Here is a 26,091-nt window from a genome sequence, read left to right as displayed (position 1 = left end):
CAGAAGTTGATAAATTCTTGATTTCTCGAGGAATTAAGGGCTATGGAGAGAGCACGGGTAAATGGAGTTGAAATCAGCCATGATTGAATGGTGGAGTGGACTCGATGGGCCGAATGGCCTTACTTCCGCTCCTATGTCTTATGGTCCTATGGATGAAAATGTACATTTATAGCTTACAAACACCGTATACAATCTATCTGTATTGTTACATTAATTTGAAGGACGTTTTGTTTTCTAATACAAATAATGTTTATTTAGTACAAAATTAAATATTAGGCCGCCTGATACTCCTTGAAATTCTGCATATTAATAGATTTTCCAGAATTTTAAAACATGAATACTGTCACATTTGATTGGATTCTTCTGCATAGTCTAACCTTAAACAACAATATTTACATTTATTTCTCTAGAACACATGACTGATTCACATTTATATTCTGGCATACAAACTCTACTACAAGTTATACATAGAACAATCTTTTACATTTAAATTATCGCCATTAATACTTTGGATAATACAGAAGCCAAAATTGGTCCTTTTTACAAATACACATTACTTTTGCAACACCAGCACAACAGCTGCTTTTGATTGGCTTTTCTCCCAGTTACAGTATTCTTTGGTCAAAGATGTTTAAAAACTAATCAAACCAAATATCCCACTTACGGACAGCAGTTCTTTAAAAAGAACATGATCTCAAAAAGGTAATAAGCAGTTCATATCTGATTATTGAAATGTGTGAATTGGAGCAGCCGATCTTTTCGAAACAACAGTTTTCGGGCAGTATTATGTAATTCTTGCTCAGCACCTTTTTTGGGTTTTCCTTTCTGAAATCCATAAAATACTGGAGTTCCGGAAAAACTAAGCACTTGCTAAAATAAATATTCAATCTGTAAAGTGCAATAGTGTTTCAAGTGTTTTGCTTCTTTCCACTGCACCTCGTGATTTTATTTATAGAATGCATTAGGATGAATAATGAGTTGAGGCTGCAGACAATGATGGCGCTGACAGGTTCTTGAGAATTTTATTAAGGCCTGCAATATTGTCTTCAAGCAGGTAGTTTTTCTTCTCTGTTGTCTTCTGTCTCTGTTCAGACATTTCAAGAGCCTTGAGGAGTTGAGCATTTTCAACATACAAGTCCTTGACTTTTTCATCTGCTTTAGCATTCTTTGACAGCTGGGAATGAATAGTAAGTAAAGTTATAAATGCTATTCATTTTTGTTGTCTGCTTAAATAGACGTACATTATAGAAGTCTTTAATGACTGCCTTTTCTTGTTTCATCAGTGAAATTTTTCTTGATTTGATTAAACCACATATGAGTACATTCACAAATGTTATTCTATTCTCACTCTATTGGCTTGATTTAATGAGGCGCCAGAGTCCCTGCACCCCTGGGGGTTGTTAAAGCTGGGGAAAAGGCTTCGCGATGGCTCTGGGGTTCATTAATTTTGCTCCGCCCCCCAACCTATCCACCATCAGTTCATGCAAGGAAAGCTGCCAGGCTGGTGATTGGTATAGGCCTCCCTGCCATTGGTTAAATCTTGGAGGCACTGGGAGGAGGCCCTTAAGTGGTCATTAATACATACTTAAAGGCAATAATTGGCCTGCTGGATTTATCATGTCCGCCCTACCTTCAAACTGGCACAGTGGTTAGCATTGCTGCCTCATAGCCCAAGGGACCTGGGTTTGATTCTGGCCTAGGGTAACTGTTTGTATGGAGATTGCACGTTCTCCACATGTCTGCGTGTGTTTCCTCTGGGTGCTCTAGTATCCTCCCACAGTCCAAAGATGTGTAGGTTAGTTGGATTGGCCACAATTAATTCAGTACGCAGGGCTACTGGGCTAGGGCGGGCCTAGGTGGAGCACTCTTTCGGAGGGTGGGTGCAGACACGATGCAGACTACTGCACTGTGGGGATTCTACGGAAACCTGTCAGTGGGGGAATGTTAAATTCAGTCCTATATCTTTTTTAAAACAATGCTCAAGTAAAATGATTGCGCATTTAAAAAAAGAGTGGCGATCTATCACAGTATTCTTTTCTAATACTATTACGACATGAGACAAAGTTTAATCTAACCACGTCCTTTACAACAATAAACCTAACAATTAAATGCAACTTACATGTTCTTTCTGTTGGATGGCTTTGTCCTGAAGAAGTAATTTCATATTCCTTAGCTTATTTTCAACATCTTGCATCCTTTCTTCCATCTTTTTTAGCAATCGTTCATATGCCTCCTAAGAAAAATATTAAATACGTTGTTGATGGGTCAAAAAAATAAAGCCAAAACCATAACCATGAAGTTATTTCTAATTATGTGACAAAATCCTCAAAATATAGGTAATACTTTTAAAGCTACTTGATACAATATTTAATTAAATAGAATTTCACAGAAAAGGCAAAAAATCCACAACTGATTTATATAATTTTAGTTTACATCATTTATTCAACCGAATTTCAACAGGCATCTATTTAACATTTTTACTGCTGGTCAGACAATTATTTAAAAATATGTTTGAACTCTCACCCGAACAACACAATGAAGGGAAAGCAATATGCCTTCAATGACAGTGTATTTGGTGAAGAAACCCTCACTGATATTATTAAGCAAATAATATTTGGGAGTGAGAGAAAACTTGGTTAGTTGATGTTCCAAATGGCAGGTCAGCCACATTTAAAAAATAATAATACAATAATAATCTGTATAGTCACAAGTAGGCTTACATTAACACTGCAAATGAAATTACTGTGAAAAGCCACTAGTCCCACATTCCGGCGCCTGTTCGGGTACACAGAGGGAGAATTCAGAATATCCAATTCACCTAACAGCATGTCTGTCGGGACTTGTGGGAGGAAACTGGAGCACCCGGAGGAAACTCACGCAGACCCGGGGAGAACGTGCAGGCTGCGCACAGACAGTGACCCAAGCCGGGACTCGAACCTGGGACCCTGGAGCTGTGAAGCAACAGTGCTAACCACTGTGCTACCATGCCGCTTGAACAGTCATTTGAAAGCAAGTTCTCAGTTCAAATTAATTATGGTGTAAATAATACAAAGATTTATGAAATCAAAGAAAAAAAGACAACTTAAAACTATTCTAATTGATTTACTGTGGTTAGGTGTCTACTATGGTTGAGACAAAGACAATTTGAACCAATGAAAAACTGCATACAATGCTATTTTTCAAATGATTCACATTGCATTATTTAGTATTTTCCACCATCTCCAAATCGATACTGAATTATATAAGAATGCACACACAATTAAAATCACACATTTATTGCAAAAATAAAAAATATAACAAAGTGGGGGTATCCATATCAATCAGAGAACTAAAGTGCTAGAAGGAAAAGTATTTTTAATTTAGGTGTGAAAAAGTGTAAGAAACAGATTTATTGATACCAAACATCAAAGTAACTGAGTAGGTACAGAATAGAAAAACATTTACAAAATGCTAAATTTAGGCATCCATTTTCTCGGAATAGGTAATCAAAAAATCCAGACTATTCACACATTCTCCAAGTTGGAAGAGCTTATGGTGACATTCATGGCCTGTAACTTAAGGCTGCAATTAAAAGTAGGAACATATATAGTAGAAGACATGAAATAAAACAAATTCATTTTATGTGCAAGTTTGAAACTTAAATACATTATTGACAATTGTGATGGATATCTACAACACTAGAAAAGTTACATATTTTAAATAAAATGTTACACGTGGCACTTTTGCAATAATAGGTCTTTAAAAAAAAATCACATTCCTACATCAAATACTTAATAAATAAGAATAATTTATAACACCATATATTTTAACCAAAACATAAGTGTAAATATTCTTTTTTTCCGAGGAGAATTTCTACTCATGATAAAAAGCTGTTTACAACGAAAGCCTTCACAAGTGCCCAATCCTCCTGTAGGTATCAGCATGCACTGCTCGTTGCTCCGGTGGTAGGGCCTACAGAAAGAATGTAAGTGGTACACTTCACCCTGTATTATGTATGAATTGTCTCAACATCCCACATTATTCATAGTTACACATCACCACTATAAAACCATTACAGACGAAACGAAACAAATTAAAAACACTTTGCTGTTATAGTAAAGTAATCTGACCAAAGGTTAAAATATAACCAGAAACTCATTGTTTTATTTGGGTAAAAATATGCTCTTCAATTAAGGGAATTGATGTACATGCTGCAAGATAATCACATCATGGCCCAATCTTATCCACACCCAATGTCCATATGTTATCCATACTTTCAGCAAGGGGTCACTATACTTGGGTCAAGAATGGGGAGCTCTGGTTGTTTCTATTACCTTAAGCCAGGACACAAATGCCACCTTTGCCACCACCCTGACTGCGAGCAGTGAAAGCAAATAGATCGAATAGAAAATGGGAGCTTGCTGACCTGTCCAGCTCAGTTATTCACAGCCTTAATCAATTGAATCACTGGAAGAGCCTAAAAATGTAATTTTAATCATAGCAATCAGATGCAAACATTCATCCAGAATATGTTTTCTTCTCAGAATCCACCTACTCTCTTTGCCCACATAGAATAGAACTAGTTTTCTTCACACTCATTTTTATACAGCTGCTGTACTCCATGTTCTTTCTGGTCTTTTTGAAAGGTTTGTACCAACATACCCTCTTTTTCTGTTGTTTTGTGCTTGTTGATATGTTTGTGTGTTCAAGCCTGTTGAATATTTTACATGGCCACACATGTGGTAAATTAAAGGGACCGACTTTTATGTGTGACCCGCCCAGGACAATATAAGTTGGTGCATGGTTAGAGGGAATTTTGGTACAAACACCTTACCATTGCTGGTATCTTCTCATTTTCATCCCCCGTTTCTTTGGACCATTTTCCAACTGTTTGACCCTCTTTGGTATCCTTTGTTAACGGTGTTCTCTGCTGGTATGTTCAGGAACACAGCTTAGAGACAACTATGTTTTTCTCCTGCCCGATTGAGAAGCAGCCTTCACTCATCACTTCTTCACATCAACATAGTCAAGAACTCAGCATTTGTGGGTAATTCACAGCATGCTATATTGAAGACAACCCTTTTCTAAATGGGTAACATATCAGGAGAATGATCAAGAATTAAAAAATTACTCTGCTGATTACTGCTTTTACGTTTGAACACTCTCGTTTTCCCTCTCGCCAACAGGCTTTTTCAGCAGTGCTCCCTCTGCTGGCCCTGTTGGTATAACCAGCTGGTGTGGACCAGCTGTCCCATCAGTTGAACTACCAGGGAATGTGCATTTAAGCAGGCCGGTACTATTTTGGTTTTAATGTCACACTCTAGCAGAAATAGGTGCTTTTAAAGGCTCCCGATGGTTTAAGTGGAGGTGAATGATTACTGTGTTCAACAATTATCCCTGTAGTAGAGGAAAAGTCACCGGTCTGTGGGAGCTTAATGACTGGAGCTTGGTCGGGATGGATGGGAAACCGGTGTGCTGACTGATCAGCTGTTAATTTCTTGCCAGGACCAATAAACACGAGTGTGTTGCTAACAATTAATGATTGTGTGTTCTCATGGAATTAATAGAAATTTGCAGAATAAGAGCAGAAGCCCTGACAATTGAGGCTCCACCATACTATAAGTTGCAAGAAGTGTTTCTAATATTTTCGGTTCAGGTCAAAAGTGTTTAAGCATTGAATTAATTAAGAACAAAGGAGGATAATTTGATTATGCCCCAGTATTGAAGTACCTTTTCCAATAGACAAATAAAGCTACCAAAATAATTTTTTGCCATAAAATCCTATTGTGCATACTATAATCTGTGCAACAGAACTGGCAAAAATTGGGCCTATCACCACTGCAATTTTCTTGAGCTGCAAAAAGTAAAAACATACAAACATTCAGCTAAATCATTAGAATTCCTTTTGTTGCTGTGAAAAGGCTGGGACCAATGGGCCTAAGTGAACTAAATTTTTAGTGTTGCAAGGATTAGAACAAAAATAATTTAATCAAAGTCGGAATAAAATAATGCTTCATACCATATTGTTAATTCAGCCTCGAAAGGCATTAGGGAATATAGTGCAAATCCAGATCATCTCACAATACAAAAGTTAAATCAATATTCTATTTACCTAGATAATTTGGATTCCATGTTACAGACTATTATTGTACACTGATTAAAACATTATGATCAAAACTAATGACTTTCTTCTCGGAAGTTCTAGTATAATCTAGATTATTGCTCGATATTTACCTGCTGGGTATTGCTTTCCATGACTTTCTTGTCCAGTTGCTCTTGTAGCTGACGGCATTGAACTTCCTCAAGGCTCAGACGTTGCTGAAGCTGCGCTAATTGTTCTTCCGGCACCATGGTACAGACCTGTTCCCGCAGTTGCTGTAGTTCTCGAAGATTCTGTGCCTGGCTAAATGTCAGGCTTGAATTGGACTGTAGCAACTAAGTAATAAAGAAAATTCGGCATTTTAGCCAGTTGCACTATGTCACTTTTAAAAAATATATATATATTTTATTGAAATTTTTTTCCCTGAACAACATTTTTCCCGCTTACAAAACAAGCGAAACGATAACAATAACAAAACAGAAATTTTTAACTTTTTAACAATAATAATAATAATAATAGTACACAAGTAACAAAACCTCATTCTCTATTGACCTATACTCAACTAAACCTCCTCCCCCCCTCCCCCTGGGTTGCTGCTGCTGGTCATCTGTCTTCCCTCTAACGTTCCCCTAGGTAGTCGAGAAATGGCTGCCACCGCCTGGTGAACCCTTGAGCCGATCCTCTCAGGGCAAACTTTATCTGCTCCAGTTTAATAAACCCCGCCATATCGTTTATCCAGGCCTCCAGTCCGGGGGGTTTCGCCTCATTCCACATGAGTAGGATCCTGCGCCGGGCTACAAGGGACGCAAAGGCCACGACACCGGCCTCTTTCGCCTCCTGCACTCCCGGCTCTTCCGCAACTCCAAATATAGCTAACCCCCAGCTAGGTTTGACCCGGGCATTCACCACCTGCGAGATCACTCCCGTCACTCCCTTCCAATATCCTTCCAGTGCCGGGCACGCCCAAAACATATGTGCGTGGTTTGCCGGGCTCCCGCCACACCTCCCACATCTGTTCTCCACTCCAAAAAACCTGCTCAATCTTGCCCCCGTTATGTGTGCTCTATGTAGCACCTTAAATTGAATCAGGCTAAACCTGGCGCATGAGGAAGAGGAGTTTACCCTGCTTAGGGCATCAGCCCACATACCCTCCTCTATCTCCTCCCCTAGTTCTTCTTCCCACTTTCCTTTTAGTTTGCCCACCGACTCCTCCCCCTCTTCCCTCATCTCTCTGTAAATCTCTGACACCTTGCCCTCTCCGACCCACACCCCTGAAAGCACCCTGTCCTGTATCCCCTGTGTCAGGAGCCGCGGAAATTCCCTCACCTGTTGTCTAGTAAACGCCCTCAACCTGCATATATCTCAAGCAATTTCCCCGGGGTAACTTATACTTTTCCTCCAATGCTCCCAAACTCGCAAAAGTCCCATCTATGAATAAATCTCCCACCTTCCTAATTCCCAATTGGTACCAGCTCTGAAATCCTCCATCCATTCTTCCTGGGGCGAACCTATGGTTGTTCCTGATAGGGGATCCCACCAGGGCTCCCCGCACCCCTCTCTGTCGCCTCCACTGTCCCCATATGTTCAGTGTTGCCGCCACCACCGGGTTCGTGGTGTACTTTTTAGGTGAGAGCGGTAGCGGTGCCGTCACCAGCGCCTCTAGACTCGTCCCTTTACAGGACCTTCTCTCCAGCCTTTTCCACGCCGCTCCCTCACCCTCCATCATCCATCTACGTATCATTGCCACATTGGCGGCCCAATAATAATCTCCCAAGTTCGGTAGTGCCAGTCCTCCTCTGTCCCTACTGCGCTGAAGGAACCCCCTCCTTACTCTCAGAACTTTCCCTGCCCACACAAAGCTCGTAATGCTCCTATCTATTTTATTAAAAAAGGTCCTGGTGATTAAAATAGGGAGACATTGGAATACAAATAAGAACCTCGGGAGGACCATCATCTTAATTGCTTGCACCCTGCCCGCCAGCAATAAAGGCTGCATGTCCCACCTCTTAAAGTCCTCCTCCATTTGTTCTACCAGCCGTGTCAGATTAAGTCTGTGCAAGGTTCCCCAGCTCCTAGCGATCTGAATCCCCAAGAATCGGAAGTTTCTTTCCACTTTCCTCAGCGGTAAGCCTTCTATCTCTCTACTCTGGCCCCCTGGATGTATCACAAATAATTCACTCTTCCCCATATTTAACCTATACCCCGAAAATTCCCCGAACCTCCTCAAAATTCGCATAACCTCCATCATCCCCCCCCCCGCTGGGTCCGACACGTATATGTCACTTTGATTCAAGTATCACTTCATCATGCTCTTCGGGTTTGCTCATAATTCAAACTCTAAAAAGACAACTGAACCCTTAAGTTAAAGCATACCTTGAAATGGCAAGAAATCAAAGACTACACATGAAAATCTTTGCTATGGAAGATTATGTCTTTTTGATAAAGTCCAACTTGTTATTATTCAAAAGATGCAACAGTAAATTCTGTGGCATTTTGTTTCTAGAAGAACATTTTTGAAAATGAAATTGCCCTTTAGGTTTTCAGCGTTTTCTCTGAAACATCAATATAACCTGAGTTTTTGTGATAATCTATTTACAGATAATTTAGATTCCATGTTACAGCCTATTATTGTAACATTCAATAAAACATGATGATCAAAATTAATTACTTTTTTCTCGGAACATTTTCCATGTTACCACTGCCATATAGTATGTGGTCATACATGCAATGTGTAAAGCTAGCAGCTGATAGCATAAGGCATAATCCAAATTTTCACAATGTACTCACTTCAGTGTTTATCATTTTAACAATTATCCCAAAATTATTCAGTGGGTGTATACAAAAGCCAGTATAATAACCACACAAGCTAAATGGTTCCAGGATTAATGCCTGCTCTGGGCTGATCACTGCCAGAGTCGCAATTCGAGAAGCAAATGGTCTCAGAATCCAGAATTAGAAAAAGTAGAAGTTTTAAAATTCCATATACTCAGCAACAGTTAATCAAGATAATGTAGAAAAACATTCCATGGGGCTTTACACAGGCATTTACTCATATACATAATAGGTATAGAGATATATGATGTACAAGCTGGGAGCGTGTATGATACCTAATTAAGACCTCAGTAGTGAAGTACTTGGTTTCACTCTACATGAATGACATTGCGACTTCAGAGACAGTACAACACCAATTCACTGTGGTGCCATCTGGTATGGAAAAATAAGAGATATTATGAAGAACTTGAAAATTAAGGGGTTTCCATTAGAACAAACAGATAATGTGGCTGTATGAGAAAGGTGATTAAAAGTTTTAAAGGATGGGATATGGTCGATAAAACCAACTGTTTCAACAATTGGGGAATCTAGGGCAGTTTGTAGGCTGGGATATTCTGGTCTCGCAGGACCAGGAACTCCTGCCCAAAGTCACCGGGCCTTTGGCTGGGTTCATCAAATTCTGATTCCTGCGGTAGGATGGGAACACTCGGCCACCTACACAGGGTTAAATTCAGAAGAAAGCGGGGGAGCAATTTCTTTACAAAGCTGTGCTGGAAATTACTTGCAGGGTTTTTGGTTGAGGCAAAACCTATGGCCTACTGGTAAAATCTTCCAGTCTTGCTGAAGTCAATGGGAATTGGCATGACTCGACTGTCCTGACACCAGGGAACTCACCGCCGGGGGTCAACTTTGGTGGAACGGGCTGGAAAATCTCGTAAAGCTGGATTTTAAGGTCAGTAGTAAACAACATGCTCAGTGCTGATCTTGAAAAAAACTACCCACAAAGATCTAGCAGACACCGATGTTTCCAATGGCAGTTTAAAACTGGCACCAGGTCAAGAGGATCTCAGGGCATCCAGCAGCAGTGTTGTCAGCGAGCAGGATAATCAGTCAATCATATTGAAACGTTCTCACAGATAGAATTATAGAATTTACAGTGCAGAAAAAGGCCATTTGGCCCATTGAGTCTGCACCAGCCCTTGGAAAGGGCACCCTACTTAAGCGCACACCTGCACCCTATTCCCATAACACCATCTAACCTTTTGGATACTAAGGGGCAATTTAGCATGACCAATCCATCTAACCTGCACTTCTTTGGACTGTGGGAGGAAATCGGAGCACCCGGAGGAAACCCTCGCAGGCACGGGGAGAAAGTGCAAACTCCACACAGCGTCACCCGAGGCCGGAATTGAACCGGGGTTCCTAGAGCTGTGAGGCAGTAGTGCTAACCACTGTGTCACCATGCCGCCCCTGGCAAACCACAAAGCTAAAAGTACTGAATATCCTTCACTTTTAATTTAAATTCTCCGATAGTGAAATAAATGATCGACTGGATTAAGCTGGAAGCTAAAATAAAATTAAAAATGTTACCTTTTCTATTTTAAAAATTACAATGGAGAAATTTGACATTCCACAAATGTAAAATTAGCTTTTCAGGGCCAGTGAGGGTGTTTGGGAGTAATTATTAATTAATACGCCAGTGACAAAACCCAATTACACCCCATTCAGCAAGGTGTAATCTTTTCAAGAGCTTTTACAAATGAGACCAACGGTGTAAAAGTGAAGTTTTCATCAATTTATTGCCAGGGATTACACTCTGGAGGGCAGTGCGGCTGGGTGAACTCAACACCGTATACTCTGAAGGAATGTTAATCATTGACAGCAACTTCTGGATTCTGTGCATATGTGAACTCCTGAATTTGTCAGCTCAGTGGGGCAATGGTGGCAAATACTAATAGTTTAATTGTCATTGCAAAATCCAAGCCATCATTTTTCTGTTTTCGTAAGTGCATACCTTGTCACTAGTCTCCACTAATTGGCTCTCCAAGCCTGCCTGTTTCTTTCGCAGCGTTTCATTCTCAACATTGAGAACTTTCAGTTCATGTTCAAGCGAGGCCATCACATTAATCTGTCAAGAGAATTAATTCTGTGTCAGAAATGGAGACTACATTGAACTCGAGAGAAATTACTTTATCTTGGAACAACAGTCAGCCTTGGCTTCTGACTGTGAATGCATAGTGGTGTCAGGATCTTAAGTAACAGCATGTGCATTACTGAAAATCCATTTTTATCTTTTCTTGCTGTTCCTTTTCTAATAACTATTTTAGAACACTTTGTGTAGCCCTTTAATTTTAGATTGCATACAGAAACATTTCAAAAGTCGACAGATAAACTACACAGGTTTTTGCTTACCCTCCCTACTTCCTGTTATTCAAATTCTCAAGCACCTCAATTCCCCCCGATACCAATACAACTATATCATGTTTGGACCTCTTGTGCACTGTTGATAGGATTAATTATTACTAACTTTTGCCTGAGGTGGTGGGGAAAGACCAAATGGGTTATGGAAAAGGGGCGGAGGTTGACAGCAAACGTGAGACGACTATTTAATGTGGTGCAAAACAGAAAATACTGGACAATCTCAGCAGGTGTGACAGCATCTGTGGACAGAAAAGGGAGTTAATGCTTTGATTCTGGATGATTCTTTGTCAAAGCTGGTCCAGTATTTTCTGTTTTTGTTTCAGATTACAGCATCTGCAATAATTTGCTTTTATCTTGTTGAATGTGGTGCTTGCTTTTGGGGAGGGTCGGTCCCGGAGATCATAATCGCACTCGACGCTGAGAGGGCGTTCGACCGGGTAGAGTGGTACTTTCTGTTTGTGGTTTTAGAAAAATTAGGATTTGGGCCGGGCTTTGTAATGTGGTGCAGCTGTTATATACGGCTCCATTTACTAATGTTTGCACTAACAAAGTGACTTCCGACACCTTTCGTCTTTACCGGGGTACCAGGCAGGGATGTCCGTTGTCACCTTTGCTGTTTGCACTAGCAATAGAGCCACAAGCCATGGCCCGAGGTCCTCGAATACATGGGGACGAATAGTTAGAGGTGAGGTGGTACACAAGGTGTCGTTGTACACAGATGACTTCCTATTAAATGTGAGGGATCCTGAGGCATCAATAGATAACATTATGGGAGTCTTGCAGCGTTTTGGGGCCTTTACTGGTTACAAGATAAATATAGGATAAATATAGGAAAGAGTGAATATTTTGTGGTTGGGTTGATGAGGCAGCGGGGGGCTGGGTTTAGGGGGATGCCATTCCGGCTAGCTGGAAGTAATTTTCGGTATTTGGGTGCCCAGTTAGCAAAGGACTGGGGGAAACTCTGGAGGTTGAATTATACAAATCTGTTGGCAAAGGTCAAAGCTGACTTGTAAAGATGGGACGGTCTCCCATTATCCCTGGCAGGCCGAGCGCAATCGGTTAAAATGAATATCTTGCCGAGATTTTTATTCTTATTCCAGTGCCTTCCGATATTCTTACCCAAGGTTTTTTTTCCCCAGAGAGACTGACTGGCCTTATTTTTAAAAAAAATTTTTATAAATGTATTTTATTACAAACATGCATCAAAACAGATTACATCAAATAAACACCACGAGAAATATACTTCCCAACAATCAACTATACAGTCTGTGCAGATTGTTCCCCTTTTTCACCCCTCCCCTCCCCAGCGACGAACAGCTCCTCAAAAACGGTCACAAACATCCCCCACCTTTTCTCAAACCCCCCTGCTTGAGCCCCTTAACTCATAGTTTATCTTCTCTAACCACTGGAAGTTGTATAGGTCACCGAACCAAGCCGCTTTCGCGGGTGGCAATGCCGACCGCCACTCCAGCAAATTTTGCCACCATGCAATCAGAGAGGTGAAGGCCACAGCATCGGCCTTCCTCCGCTCCATGAGCTCCGGCTTCTCTGAAACCCCAAATATCGCCACTAATGGGTCCGGGTCCACCTCCTCGTCCACTATCATGGCTAAGACCGCGAACATCCCGCCCAGAACCTTCCCAATTTTTGCAGCCCCAAAACATGTGTGTGATTCGCTGGCCCCCGCCCACACCTCTCGCACTCATCTGTTACCCCCTGAAAGAACCCACTCGTTCTCACCAGAGTCATATGCACCTGTGCACCACCTTAAACTGTATCAGGCTCATCCTTGCATAAGAGGTCGTGTTTACCCTACGCAGTGCCGCACCCCAATTGATCTCCCCTCCCAACTCCACTTCCCATTTCTCCTTGATCTTCACCACCAGCTCGCCTGCCTGCTCCCCCAGCCACTTGTATATATCCCCAATTCTTCCTTCCCCTTCCACCTCCGGAAGCAGCAATCGCTCCAGCGGCGTTGGAACAGACATCCCTTCCACCCTAAAATGCCTCCTCAACTGATCCCATATCTTCACCGCGGTGACTGGGTTTATTTGGGCAGGTAAGAGGCCAAGGATCAGGAGGATGTTGCTCAAGAGGGAGAGACGATTAGGCGGTTTGGCCTTGCCAAACTTTCAATACCATTATTGGGCAGCTAATGCTAAAAAGATGCTAGAGTGGTTCGGAGATTCAGATGAGCCTTTGGTTCAAGCGGAAGTAGAGTCTGTGAGGGGAGCATGCCTACAGGCACTGGTATCAGCTCCGTTACCGGTGGTACCAAATAAACACTCGTTTAACTTGGTAGTAGTAGCCAGGTAAAAAATTTGGAGGCAATTCCGGCATTATTTTAACTTGAGGGCTGCCTCTAGGCTAACCTCTATCTACGAATCAGTTATTCGAACTGGCTAGATCGGATGTGAAATTTAGGGAATGGAAGGATAAAGGTTCAGAGAAAGTGGGAGACCTATTATTAGAAGGTTGGTTTGCTGGCTTAGGGAAACTGAAAGGAAAATATGGGCTCACAGACGTTGATGGGTTCAGGTATCTCCAGGTGTGCAGCTGAGTCAAAAAGTACTTTTCAGCCTTTCCAATGAAGCAGTCTTCTACTTTGCTCGAGAGGATCTTATCCTGCTCTGGTTCAGAGGTAGCCAGCATGTCAGGTATATACTAATGGATGATGGGGTAGGAGATGGGCTCTGTTGACGGTGGGAAGGCAAACTGGACGGAGGAGCTGGGTCCACACTTGGAGGAGGCGGTTTGGAGTGAGGCACCGAGGAGGTGAACTCGACCTCGTCCTGTGCGAGGCCGTCTCCTCCAGCTGAAAGTGGTGTTCCGGGAGGCACAACTTACAAAGGCTAGAATGAGTCGATTTTTTGAACGAGCGGGTGATAGATGCGATCAGAGTCTGGGGGTCCCGGCACACCATGCCCACAAGTTGTGGCCATGATCAAAGCTGGCGAACTTCTGGAGGTCCTTTTTTTGAGACTATGGCGACAATCCTGAACATTGGGTTGGAGCCTTGCCCATTGGTAGCGATTTGTGGGGTTTTGGTTGTGCCGGAACTCTGGACGGGGGCAGGCATCCTGGCCTTTGCCTCACAGCTGGCAAGGTGGCGGATCCGCCTGGGCTGGAGGTCGACTACACCGCCAAGCGCCTCGGCGTGGCTGGATGACTTGATGGAGTTTTTACATCTCGAGAAGTTTAAGTTTACTGTGAGAGGGTCAGTGGAAGGATTTCCCCGCAAATGGCAGCTGTTTATATTGTACTTTAAAGAGCTGGTTACAGTTCTGTTAGCGGTTGGAGGGGGGGTCAGGGGAAACTCAATAACCAAGTTTTACTATTGTAAGGGAAGAGGGGGTGGGGGATGGGACACTTACTGTTTAATTGTTATTCTGTTTTTTGTTAAAAAGTTTTCATAAAAATATTTCCCAAAAGTATTACCACCAACACTCCTTCAATACCATTCCTTATTTCATACTAAATATACTTATCTTCATAATACACCTTTAAACAAAGGTTTAGTATACCAATAACAAACAAATTTAGCAACCACCCTTGATTACATGACTCAATTACCTGCTTATCCGATGCAATGGCAGAATTTTCCATCACCCCTCCCCGGCAGCGGAGGCGGTTTATCGTTCGCCTCCGGTGGTATCTTCCAGTCCTGCCGAACTGAATGGCAATTTGCATGGCTCATCCATCCCACCAGCGGAGACTTTGTTCAGCCATGTGGTGAAGCACTGTATTATGGGATGATGTAAGGTAGGACCTGCACTACAGGTTCGCCGGTAGCCCCTGCTGGCTGGCTCCGCCCACTAGGATCTGTATAAATATGCGTGACGTCCATTGCCCTGCCATTTCTCCAGCTGCAGCAGCAGGCCACGCACCTGACTGTAATAAAGCCTCAGTTGTACCCAATCTGCGTCTTTGTGCAACTGATTGCGCATCAATTTATTGCAGTCAGATTTTTCCACAGAATAGATATCAGAATCAAACCAGATCGCCTGCAGCTGGATCCGCACTCGCCCGACGCCAGAAAAGACTTCATTCACTGGCTAGCCTGTTTTGAGGCCTACATCAACGCTGCGGACCCTGCACCAACGGAGGCTCAGAAGATAAACGTCCTGTACTCCAGACTGAGCGCCAGCGTGTTCCCGTTGATCCAAGACGCCTCAAATTACGTGAAAGCAATGGCACTCGTTAAAGAACACTATGCTCAAAAGACGAACACGCTCTTCGCCAGGCATGTACTCTCCACCCGCTCGCAACTACCTGGTGAGTCCATCGAAGACTTCTGGCGCGCCCTAATTCCACTCGTCCGGGACTGTGACTGTCAGGCCGTTCCGGCGGCTGAACATGCTAATCTCCTCATGCGCGATGCTTTCGTGACGGGAATTGCGTCGGACCGCATCCAAAACGATTACTGGAGGGGCCACGCTCGAACTAGCGGAGACGAAAACCTTGACGCTCTCCATGATGGTCGCATCCCATAATGTACAGTCTTACCCCTCCCACCGCGCTGCCCACCCTTCTACCCCTCCTGGACCCCGCCGACGACCTCCTCAGCTGGGGCCCTGCCGTCCCAATACGCCTGCGCCGCACACTGATCCGCGCCCCACGGGGGTCCCCGCTGCTACTTCTGCGGTCAGCAGAAGCACCCCCGCCAACACTGCCCGGCCCGCACTGCCGTTTGTAAATCCTGCAGTAAGAAGGGCCACTTTGTGGCTGTGTGCCAGGCCCGCGCAGCCGCTGCGATCGCGCCCGCTATCGCCCCCTCCCCCACGCCAAGCGCACAATGGGAGCCGTCATCTTCTCCCAGGGCCATGTGCGACCAATGGACGCCGCCATCTTATCCCCCTTCGGCCATGGGTGCCGCCATCTTGTCCTGACCCCGCAATGGGCGCCGCCATTTTGTTCCCCACAGTGTCTCCGGATATCCCGAGATCGGAACCGCATACGCTCGCCATCCGAAGCATCCGACGACTACCCACAGCTCGCTTCAACGACGCTGGACCAATATCGCCCGCACAAACCTGGCCACCGCGTCGACGACGGTGAAAATCAACGGCCACGCGACCTCGACCCTGCTGGACTCCGGGAGCACCGAAAGCTTCGTACACCCAGATACGGTAAGGCGCTGCTCCCTCGCGGTCCATCCTGCCAATCAAAGGATCTCCCTAGCCTCCGGATCCCACTCAGTCCCAATCCGAGGTCTTTGTACAGTCACTCTCACGGTCCAGAGTGTAGAATTTAATAACTTCTGCCTGTATGTCCTTCCTAATCTCTGTGCTGCACTCCTGTTGGGCCTGGACTTCCAGTGCAACCTCCAGAGCCTAACCCTCAAATTCAGCGGGCCCCTACCCTCCCTTACCGTTTGCGGCCTCACGACCCTCAAGGTCGACCCCCCCTCCCTCTTTACCAATCTAACTGCGGATTGCAAGCCCGTCACCACCAGGAGCAGACGGTACAGCACCCAGGCAAGACCTTCATCAGGTCCGAAGACCAGCGGCTGCTTAAGGAGGGTATTATCGAGGCCAGCAACAGCCCCTGGAGAGCCCAAGTGGTAGTGGTTAAAACTGGGGAGAAACAGAGGATGGTCGTGGACTACAGCCAGACCATCAATCGGTACACGCAGCTCGACGCGTACCCCCTCCCACGCATATCTGATATGGTCAATCAGATTGCGCAGTACCGGGTCTTCTCAACAATTGACCTGAAATCCGCCTACCACCAGCTCCCCATCCGGAAGTCGGACCGTCCATACACTGCCTTCGACGGTCGGCTCTATCACTTCCTTAGGGTCCCTTTCGGCGTCACAAACGGGGTCTCGGTCTTCCAAAGGGAAATGGACCGAATGGTTGACTAGTACGGTTTGCGGGCCACCTTTCCGTACTTGGGTAATGTCACCATCTGCGGCCATGACCAGCAGGACCACGATTCCAACCTTGATAAATTCCTCCGCACTGCCACTCTTCTCAATCTGACCTATAACAAAGAGAAGTGTGTGTTCAACATGACCCGGTTAGCCATTCTCGGCTATGTAGTCCAAAACGGACTTCTCGGGCCCGACCCCGACCGCATGCGCCCCCTCATGGAGCTCCCCCTCCCCCACTGCCCCAAGGCCCTCAAATGCTGCCTGGGGTTCTTTTTCTACTACGCCCAGTGGGTCCCAAACTATGCGGACAAGGCCCGTCCACTCATCCAGTCCACCCAATTCCCTCTCGCGGCCGAGGCACAACACGCTTTCGCCCGCATCAGAGCAGACATCGCCAAGGCCGGGATGCGCGCAGTGGACGAGTCACTGCCTTTTCAAGTAGAAAGCGACGCTTCAGACGTCGCCCTTGCCGCCACTCTAAACCAGACAGGCAGACCCGTGGCATTCTCTTCCCGCACCCTTCATTCCTCTGAAATTCGACACTCATCCGTCGAAAAGGAGGCCCAAGCTATCGTTGAAGCTGTGCGGCATTGGAGGCATTACCTAGCCGGTAAGAGATTCACTCTCCTCACTGACCAACGGTCGGTAGCCTTCATGTTCAATAACACACAGCGGGGCAAGATCAAAAATGATAAAATCTTGCGGTGGAGAATCGAGCTCTCCACCTATAATTACAAAATTTTGTATCGCCCGGTAAACTCAACGAGCCCCCAGACGCCCTCTCCCGAGGTACATGTGTCAGTGCACAAGTAGACCAACTCCAGGCCCTACACGACAGCCTTTGTCACCCGAGGGTCGCTCGATTGTACCATCTGGTCAAAGCTTGCAATCTGCCCTACTCCGTCAAGGAAGTAAGGACAGTCACCAGGGACAGTCAGGTCTGTGCGGAGTGCAAGCCGCTCTTCTACCGGCCGGACCGTGCGCGCCTGGTGAAGGCTTCCCGCCCCTTTGAACGCCATAGCGTGGATTTCAAAGGGCCCCTCCCCTCCACCGACCATAACACGTACATTCTCAGTGTGGTCGATGAATACTCCATATTCTCCTTCGCCATCCCATGCCCCGATATGACGTCTGCCACCGTTATCAAGGCCCTCAACACCATCTTCGCTCTGTTTGGTTTCCCCGCCTACATCCAGTGACAGGGGATCCTCATTAATGAGCGATGAGCTGCGTCAGTTCCTGCTCAGCAGGGATATCGCCTCCAGCAGGACGACCAGCTACAACCCCCGGGGAAACGGGCAAGTAGAACGGGAGAATGGGACGGTTTGGAGGGCCATCCAGCTGGCCCTACAGTCCAGGAACCTCCCAGCCTCTCGCTGGCAGGTGGTCCTCCCTGACGCTCTACACTCCATCCAGTCACTATTGTGCACTGCCACTAATACCACACCCCATTAACGTGTTTTTACCTTCCCCCGGAAGTCCACATCTGGAGTGTCGCTCCCGACTTGGCTCTCGCAGCTCCAGGACCGGTCCTTCTCCGTAGGCACATCCGACTCCACAAGGCCGACCCCTTGATGGATAGGGTTCACCTGCTCCACGCCAACCCTCAATATGCCTACGTGGAGTTCCCCGACAGCCGCCAAGATACTGTCCTACTCAGGGACCTGGCACCGTGAGGTTCTACCCCAACACACTCCCCCACCCATGCGCCCCCCCCTCCCACCAACATTGACCCCACCAGACCAATCCCTCCCCCCCTTCCCACACCAGACCAATCCCACCCCCCCCTTCCCACACAAGAGGACGAAGAGGATTTTGGCACGCTCCCGGAGTTCCCCAATGACTGGCCAGCATCAGTACCGCCACAACCGCAATCGGTGCCACCTCCACCACCGCCTTCGCTGCCACCATTATGCCGCTCCCAACGAAGCACCAAAGCACCAGATCGGCTGAACCTTTGATGGACTCCGGACCGTCAACATGGACTTTTCTTTTTTTCTTCCTTGTTTTCCCCATTCTTAACACTGTACATAATTGCACTATTTGTATATAGTTTCACATCACCCCTGCCGGACTCATTTTTAACAGGGGGTGAATGTGGTGAACCACTGTATTAGGGGATGTAAGGTAGGACCTGCACTGCAGGTTCACCGGTAGCCCCTGCCAGCTGGTTCCGCCCACTAAGATCTGTATAAATATGCGTGACCTCCATTGCCCTGCCATTTCGCCAGCTGCAGCAGGAGGCCACGCATCTGACTGCAATAAAGCCTTAGTTGTACCCAATCTGCGTCTTTGTGCAATTGATTGCGCATCAAGCCATTAGTCTGGGCTTCTACTAGAAAATGTGCATCTCAAGTTCTGATTCCATCTCTATTCCTGAGCGTTTACAACATGGTATTCTGGTCAACCCCGAGCTTTACATCTCACATTGGGTCCACTACCAAAACACATTTGTAGTACAGGAATACCCTACCTACCCCACTCTCCTGCAAAACTCTCACCAGAGCAGTTGGTACCCCTAGGGCTATTGCTCAATAGCTTTCGCGATAGTCTGCTCAGATTTACCATTGCATAAAATCCAGCTCATCCAAAACTCTGATGCCTCGATCTTGCACGGAGTTTCAGTCTCAAAAGCCTACTTGACCTCTGTAAAACCTTTCAGCAATATGTCCAAGCACCCACCCCACTTATCCAACTTTTTAGCTCAGTGGGCTAGACAGCTGATTTGTAATGCAGAACAAGGCCAGCAGCGTGGGTTCAATTCCCGTACCAGCTTATCCGAACAGGTGCCGGAATATGGCGACTAGGGGCTTTTCACAGTAACTTCATACCTGTGACAATAAAAGGTTATTATTAACTAACATGGGCCAGAAAATCCCACCGTACCTCACAGTTCAACATTAGATTGCACAGGTGATTGAACAAAATAGGGATGAAGTGATATGGGAACAGGATTGGTAAATTGTGATCAGTACCATTTTTGATATGAAGGGTAAATGCTGACAGGGACTGGATGGAATGAATGGCCTGTTTCCATGTTGTAATGTCTGTGTATTACTATGTTTGTAATCATTAACCATTGAGGAACACAACAAGTTTTCAGCCAGTTTTATTTAAAACTAGCCAGATTTGAGTTAAAAGATAGAAGGTAATTTCATAATTTGATTTGATAGAGCTGGAATTTACAGTCAGTGGCAAGCAACATGCTCAGTGTCGATCTTGGAGAAAACTACCCACAAAGATCTAGCAGACATCCCTTTTTCCAATGGCAGTTTAAATCTGGTACCAGGTCACAGGGATCTCCAGGCTTCCAGCAGCACTGCTGTCAACAAACAGGATAATCAGCAACCATATTGTTTCCTCCCTCTAGTGCACCATTAATTGCCTCTCCAAGTTGAAACCCCTTTAGTTTATTCCCTTGAAAGTCTTGTCAAATTTTGCCTCTTGAATCACATTTTTCTGCTGTGTTCACACCAAATCCTCTGTAAACGATTTGGATCATTGTTACATGACAGGCCTAAGCGATTTTCCCCACACTCTAATCCAACCATAGAGTGATGCTGATTTTTTTCATTATTTTTATACCATACCTTCCTGTTGAGCTCTTTCTGAATCTGATCATATTCCCTCTTCAGACAGAGCTTCTCCTGATCAGCAGCTTTTAGTGCAGTAGACTTGTTATAGTGTTTCTGGTGTTTGAGTGTTAAAATTACAGATTCCAGATGTTTGATCTGTGAAGGAGAGAAAATAACTTGCCATCAGATTCAGAAACATGCAATCTTATCCTCTGCAAGTTTCAACCAAGACCCAATTTGTTATTACATAGATAGTCTTGTAATATGCAAATCATTGCTAGAAACTTGTATTGCCGATTGATGATAGTTTCATGGTCCCATTACGGAGACTAACTTTCAATTCCAGATTGGTTTAAAAATTAATTAAATAGAGGGCAGCACGGTGGCGCAGTGGGTTAGCCCTGCTGCCTCACGGCGCCGAGGTCCCACGTTCGATCCCGGCTCTGGGTCACTGTCCGTGTGGAGTTTGCACATTCTCCCTGTGTTTGCGTGGGTTTCAGCCCCACAATCCAAGGATGTGCAGGCTAGGTGGATTGGCCACGCTAAATTGCCCCTTAATTGGAAAAAATGAATTGGGCACTCTAAATTTAACAAAACAAACAAAAAATAAATTAATTAAATTTAAATCCCACCAGCTGCCAAAGTGCGATTTGAACCTGTTGTCCCCAGAGAAAATTATTCCAATGGCATTTCTTTAGGGAAGGTGGTGGTTTGATGGTAAAGTGGAGAGGTGGAAGGGTTTAAAGAAGAATCCCAGAATGTAGGGCCAGGATTGCTGTAAACCTTGCCACGAGTAATGAGTTAAAGAGAGTGGGAAATGTACAAAAGGCCAGGGTTAGAGAATCAAAGGATACAGGAATTGACAGTCGGCTGGACAAGATTGCAAAGGTAGGGCAGAACGTGCGAGTTGATGGTGAAATTTGAAGATGATAATGGATGTTTTTTTTTCTTTTTAAATTCAACATGCTGGGGATTTGAGTGATAGTAGGCGGCAAAGCACAAATGACCAGGTTCACACTGTCTGATAGCCAGTTGTGCAAGACATCAAAGAGTGACCAGTTCCAATGGAAACGGTTATACTTTTAGAAAAGGAGGCACGTGGTGAAAATTTGTAAGGAATAAATGGATCAGTTGTCGTATCGGCCGAGGTGGATTCTACCGTAATACATGCATATATAAAAACTGAGGTAGAATTTTATTAGTTCTCCTTATCTGTTGCTCTTCTGTTCTCAGTGTGTCTTTCAGCCAACAAAGCAGGACGAAGTGGAGTACAGATGCTTCTAAAACCCTCTTCAGTATAATTGTGTACTGCCAAAATGAAGTGCGTCTTGAAAATCCCTGTGGCCAGGACTTTTCAGGCTCTTTCAGGCAGGGCTGGAGGTGAGAGGCTGGCAAAATGGTTCAGGAAGACGGTGAATGATGTGCTCATTGTCTACTTGCTGCTGTGCTATTTTGGCAGCAGCGTTTAAGACTATAGATGGTCCAACTGCCAAGAACCCAATTAAGTGATATGTGGTCAATTACAAGCCTCTTCTTGCCTTTGCTAGCATTTTATCATTGCTGGCATTTATCAGAGGCAGGGAATCTCACCACCACTTGGGGAGACAGTCAGATAAGCTTGGTGACCTCCCAGAGAGCTCCAGTGAGGCCGCCCTCCTTTTAGGGCACCCGTTGGCAGATGAAGGAAGCCTTCCCAGTGGCAACAGCCACTCTGGGATATTGATGCAGCCTATCCTCAGCAACCCACCTCCCACCACCTTCTGGGGCTTGTACAACTGGGTCCCCAATCCCACTCAGCTGGTCGAAAGGGCATATGCCCATTATGCATCCTCTTAATTCAAGTGCAGTTCCAGAAGTGGCCACCACTCCCAGTGGCGCTGCTGAACTGCCAACCTTCTGATTGGGCCCGGGGCCGCCATCCTTAAGGGCCGTCAACCTTAATTGGATTGCAGGCCTGAGGCTGCTACTTGATTGGCTGTCACCCACAAAAAACGTCCTGCCACCCGCTAGCAGGGTTGAGTCCCTGCTTAATTCTGGCCCCAGCAACAGGACGCCTACCCCTTGGAACAATCCAGGTCTGTGAAGTCAGTCAAGATTCAGGAAACTGTCAGTTTATCTTCTCGGTTACCTTCTCCCTGGTCTGCTGTAGTTCTCCTTTTGTGTGCTGTCCCTCTTTCAGCAGCCTCTCATTTTCCTGCCGTAAGAGCTTCTGTTCCTCCTCCACCAGCTGCGCCAGGTCATCCTGGTAAAACCTTTTCTGCTGGTGGTGAAAATCTGCAGAATGCAAAGTTTGCTCTAGCATCTGATTCTGAAAGTTACAGAAAGGAAACATGATCATCAGATTTTAGTTTGTTCATAGAATCCCTACAGTGCAGAAGGAGGCTATTCGACCCATCGAGTTGCACCGACCCTCTGAAACAGCACCCCACCTACACCCATTCCCCCCCACCCTATCCCCGCAACCCCACCTAACCTGCACATCCCTGGACACTGAGGGGCAGTTTAGCACGGCCAACCCACCTAACCTGCACATCTTTGGATTCTTCTTGTTTGTTCTGAAAGAGGCAGGAACAAGGCATTTGTTATTCTTTCCCCTCCTTTTTTTTCCATTTACCACCATACCAATCAGATCCTAAAATACTCATGATAGTAGCATGAGGTGCCTCAATGTTGAATTATCGGTTTGCTACCTACGAAACAAAAATGGAGAAGAGGCTGGGTTCATGAAGTGACTTTGGTGGAACGTGAACTTCTTTGGGAGGACATCAGGATTGGGTTCAGCCGTGATGTGGCATTTGTTGTTTAACTTATACAAGCGATGTACTAGGTTTAGCTGAATATCAGGAGGTATCTGGTAATATGCCCTACTACAGCAAGTGTCAGCATTTGTAATAAGATGTTGGGAAGGTGGGGAATAACTGAATAAAGCTCTCATTGCAATTTACACGGAGCCTTGGATTGGACTTCTTTTAAAAATGTCCAATACACTTAAGCTAACTTCATCTATATGCATGGAAGCACACACACATCAAACTTGTTACAGGTTGAAATAATTAATTTATACATTTATATACCTTATCTTTGGTGGTCTGTAGCTGTTTGTGCAATGACATCACTTCCTGTTTCAATGCCTCGTTTTCCTGTTGGGCCACGCGGAAGTCTGATTTCAATTTTGCGGTCTGGAGATTGATACTTAGTAAACTTTCCTCCAGACTCTGTATCTAAAAAAGTAAAATATCCACTGTGTATTTTGTTAAATTCAGCAAATAAAATTACTTCTTTCAGAATACGATTATAACCTCCAACAGTCTGTCCACTGAAATTATTAGGCAAGTTTCTTCTGGCCGATGTCACATTTGCCTTAGACTTGGGATTTCACCGTGACTTCACTTTCACTCTTATGAGTACACAGCAAAATTAATTCCTTTAAGTGTAATTTCCGAGGAGTGGTCCACACAAACCTACTAACTAGTTTAAAACTGCACCCTAAACCTGCGCCACACTGGGCAATTGCTTACTGGAAGCAGGATATTTCAGATGGGTTTGAGGAGAAGGATGAGTCAACACACTTTCCTATCAGCTATTCAGGCTGGGGTTGATAAATGGCAAGTAACATTTGCGTCACACAAATGCCAGGCAATGACCAACTCAATCACGAGAGAGTGTAGCCATCTCCCTAGACATTCAAAGGCATTATCACCCGTGATCATCTACATCCTGGGTGGGTCACCGTTGACCAGAATCTAAACTACACCAGCCAGCTACAAAAGCAGTTCAAAGGCTAGGTATTCTGCACCTGACTCCCCAAAGCCTTTCCACCAGCTACAAGGTACAAATCAGGAGTATGATGAAATACTCTCTAACTGTTCGGATGAGTGCTGCTCCCAACATCTCTCGAGAAACTCAACACCCTCGAGCACAAAGCATTTGCATGATTAACAACTAATTAATCCCTTCACCACCTGTGCACAGTGGCATCTACAAGATGCACAGCAGCAACTCACCAAAGTTTCTACATTAGCACTATCCAAACCAGTGACGTGTGCCACCGAGAACAAAAGCTGCAGGCACATGGGAATACCATCACCTGCAAACTTCCCCTCGGAGTCACACACTATCCAGATTTCACTGTTGCCGAGTCAAAATCCTGAGTTTCCTTCACTAACAGCGCTGTAGGACAATGATCCCTCTAAGCTGTGCAGCCTAAATGTAGGCCGTGCACATCCCACGTCCCCTTAACATGTACACATTCGTGGCCCATGCAGCAATCTTAAATAGAGACTGCAGTGCAACAAACTGACCGTGCATAGTAAAGAGAAGTGAGATGAAACATTGCTGTGAGTGTAGCTTCACCACAGCTGTTCCAAGAAGTCCCCTATCACCCTTTCAAGGGCAATTAGGAATGGGCAGTAAATGCTGACATTGCCAGTGATGCCCACATCCCATAAACAAATAAGAAGTAGGAGCTCTGGAAGATGCCGGAAAAGCAAGCTCCCTGCCTGTATTCTGGCTACAGAGCATGGTGAAATGTAACTAAAATTACATGCATCTCCTTATAGTTCATCCACAATACCTTTTCTTGTGATGAGGTCAGCTGACTAGATAACCTTTGGACTTCATGCAGAGATGTCTGCAGTTCTTGTCTCAAACTTTCCGTCTGCATTGCCACAATGTTCATTTTGGCAATCTGAATGCAAGAATTTATGGATACACAGTTACAAATACATTCGAAAACAACTGTCCCTGTGGCAAAAGCTAGTATCTTACAATTTACAGTGCAGGAGGAGGCCATTCGGCCCATCGAGTCTGCACTGGCCCTTACAAAGAGCACCCTACTGAAGCCCATGTATCTACCCTATCCCCGTAACCCCCATTTAACATTTTTCGGACACTAAGGGCAATTTTGCATGGCCAATCCACCTAACCCGCACATCTTTTGACTGTGGGAGGAAACCGGAGCACCCGGAGGAAACCCACGCAGACACGGGGAGAACGTGCAGACTCAGCACAGACAGTGACCCAAACTGGGAATCGAAACTGGGACCCTGGAGCTGTGAAGCAACTGTGCTAACCACTATGCTACCACGTTGCCCACTAGTAAAAGGCTATTGACTCCGAATCGGATTTAAAACGCTCAACTTCAAATTTTCATACCTTGCCAATGCACCGGTTCACTTCAGCACTCAGTGTTTCTTTCTCCCTTATCAAGTTTTCATTTGTGCGCTTTAGAGCAGTGACTTCATCCTCCAGTTTGTTATATTTGAACAACTGTAAATGCAAACAATGGAATTGAACTTTCCCTACAAAGTGGACCCATTCCAAAACTTTAATCTATTCATGATTTTTAAATCACATGAACATTAACAACT

The 26,091-nt window shown here is 45.0% G+C and overlaps 1 protein-coding gene across 3 annotated transcripts in view; it reads right to left on the bottom strand.

Moving 5' to 3' along the window:
• Positions 1 to 236: 236 nt before the first annotated feature.
• Positions 237 to 26,091, bottom strand: part of nin (ninein (GSK3B interacting protein)) — a 205,002-nt gene continuing 179,147 nt past the window's right edge. For 2 of the 3 annotated variants that reach the window (XM_072489779.1, XM_072489778.1), the window contains 9 exons: positions 25,877 to 25,990; positions 25,296 to 25,409; positions 23,797 to 23,943; positions 22,851 to 23,030; positions 20,738 to 20,878; positions 10,866 to 10,979; positions 6,214 to 6,414; positions 2,120 to 2,233; positions 237 to 1,174 (listed from right to left, as the gene is read on the bottom strand). In XM_072489779.1, the coding sequence (XP_072345880.1) occupies positions 962 to 1,174; positions 2,120 to 2,233; positions 6,214 to 6,414; positions 10,866 to 10,979; positions 20,738 to 20,878; positions 22,851 to 23,030; positions 23,797 to 23,943; positions 25,296 to 25,409; positions 25,877 to 25,990 (1,338 nt within the window). In that variant the 3' untranslated portion in view covers positions 237 to 961. Of the gene's footprint in view, positions 1,175 to 2,119; positions 2,234 to 3,259; positions 3,952 to 6,213; positions 6,415 to 10,865; positions 10,980 to 20,737; positions 20,879 to 22,850; positions 23,031 to 23,796; positions 23,944 to 25,295; positions 25,410 to 25,876; positions 25,991 to 26,091 lie in introns of those variants that run through there. The other variant, XM_072489781.1, reaches the window with a different exon arrangement.

The sequence above is a fragment of the Scyliorhinus torazame genome, chromosome 2 (genome assembly GCF_047496885.1).
Source record: "Scyliorhinus torazame isolate Kashiwa2021f chromosome 2, sScyTor2.1, whole genome shotgun sequence".
Lineage (NCBI taxonomy): Eukaryota > Metazoa > Chordata > Chondrichthyes > Carcharhiniformes > Scyliorhinidae > Scyliorhinus > Scyliorhinus torazame.
This window is presented reverse-complemented; position numbering and strand designations above follow the sequence as displayed.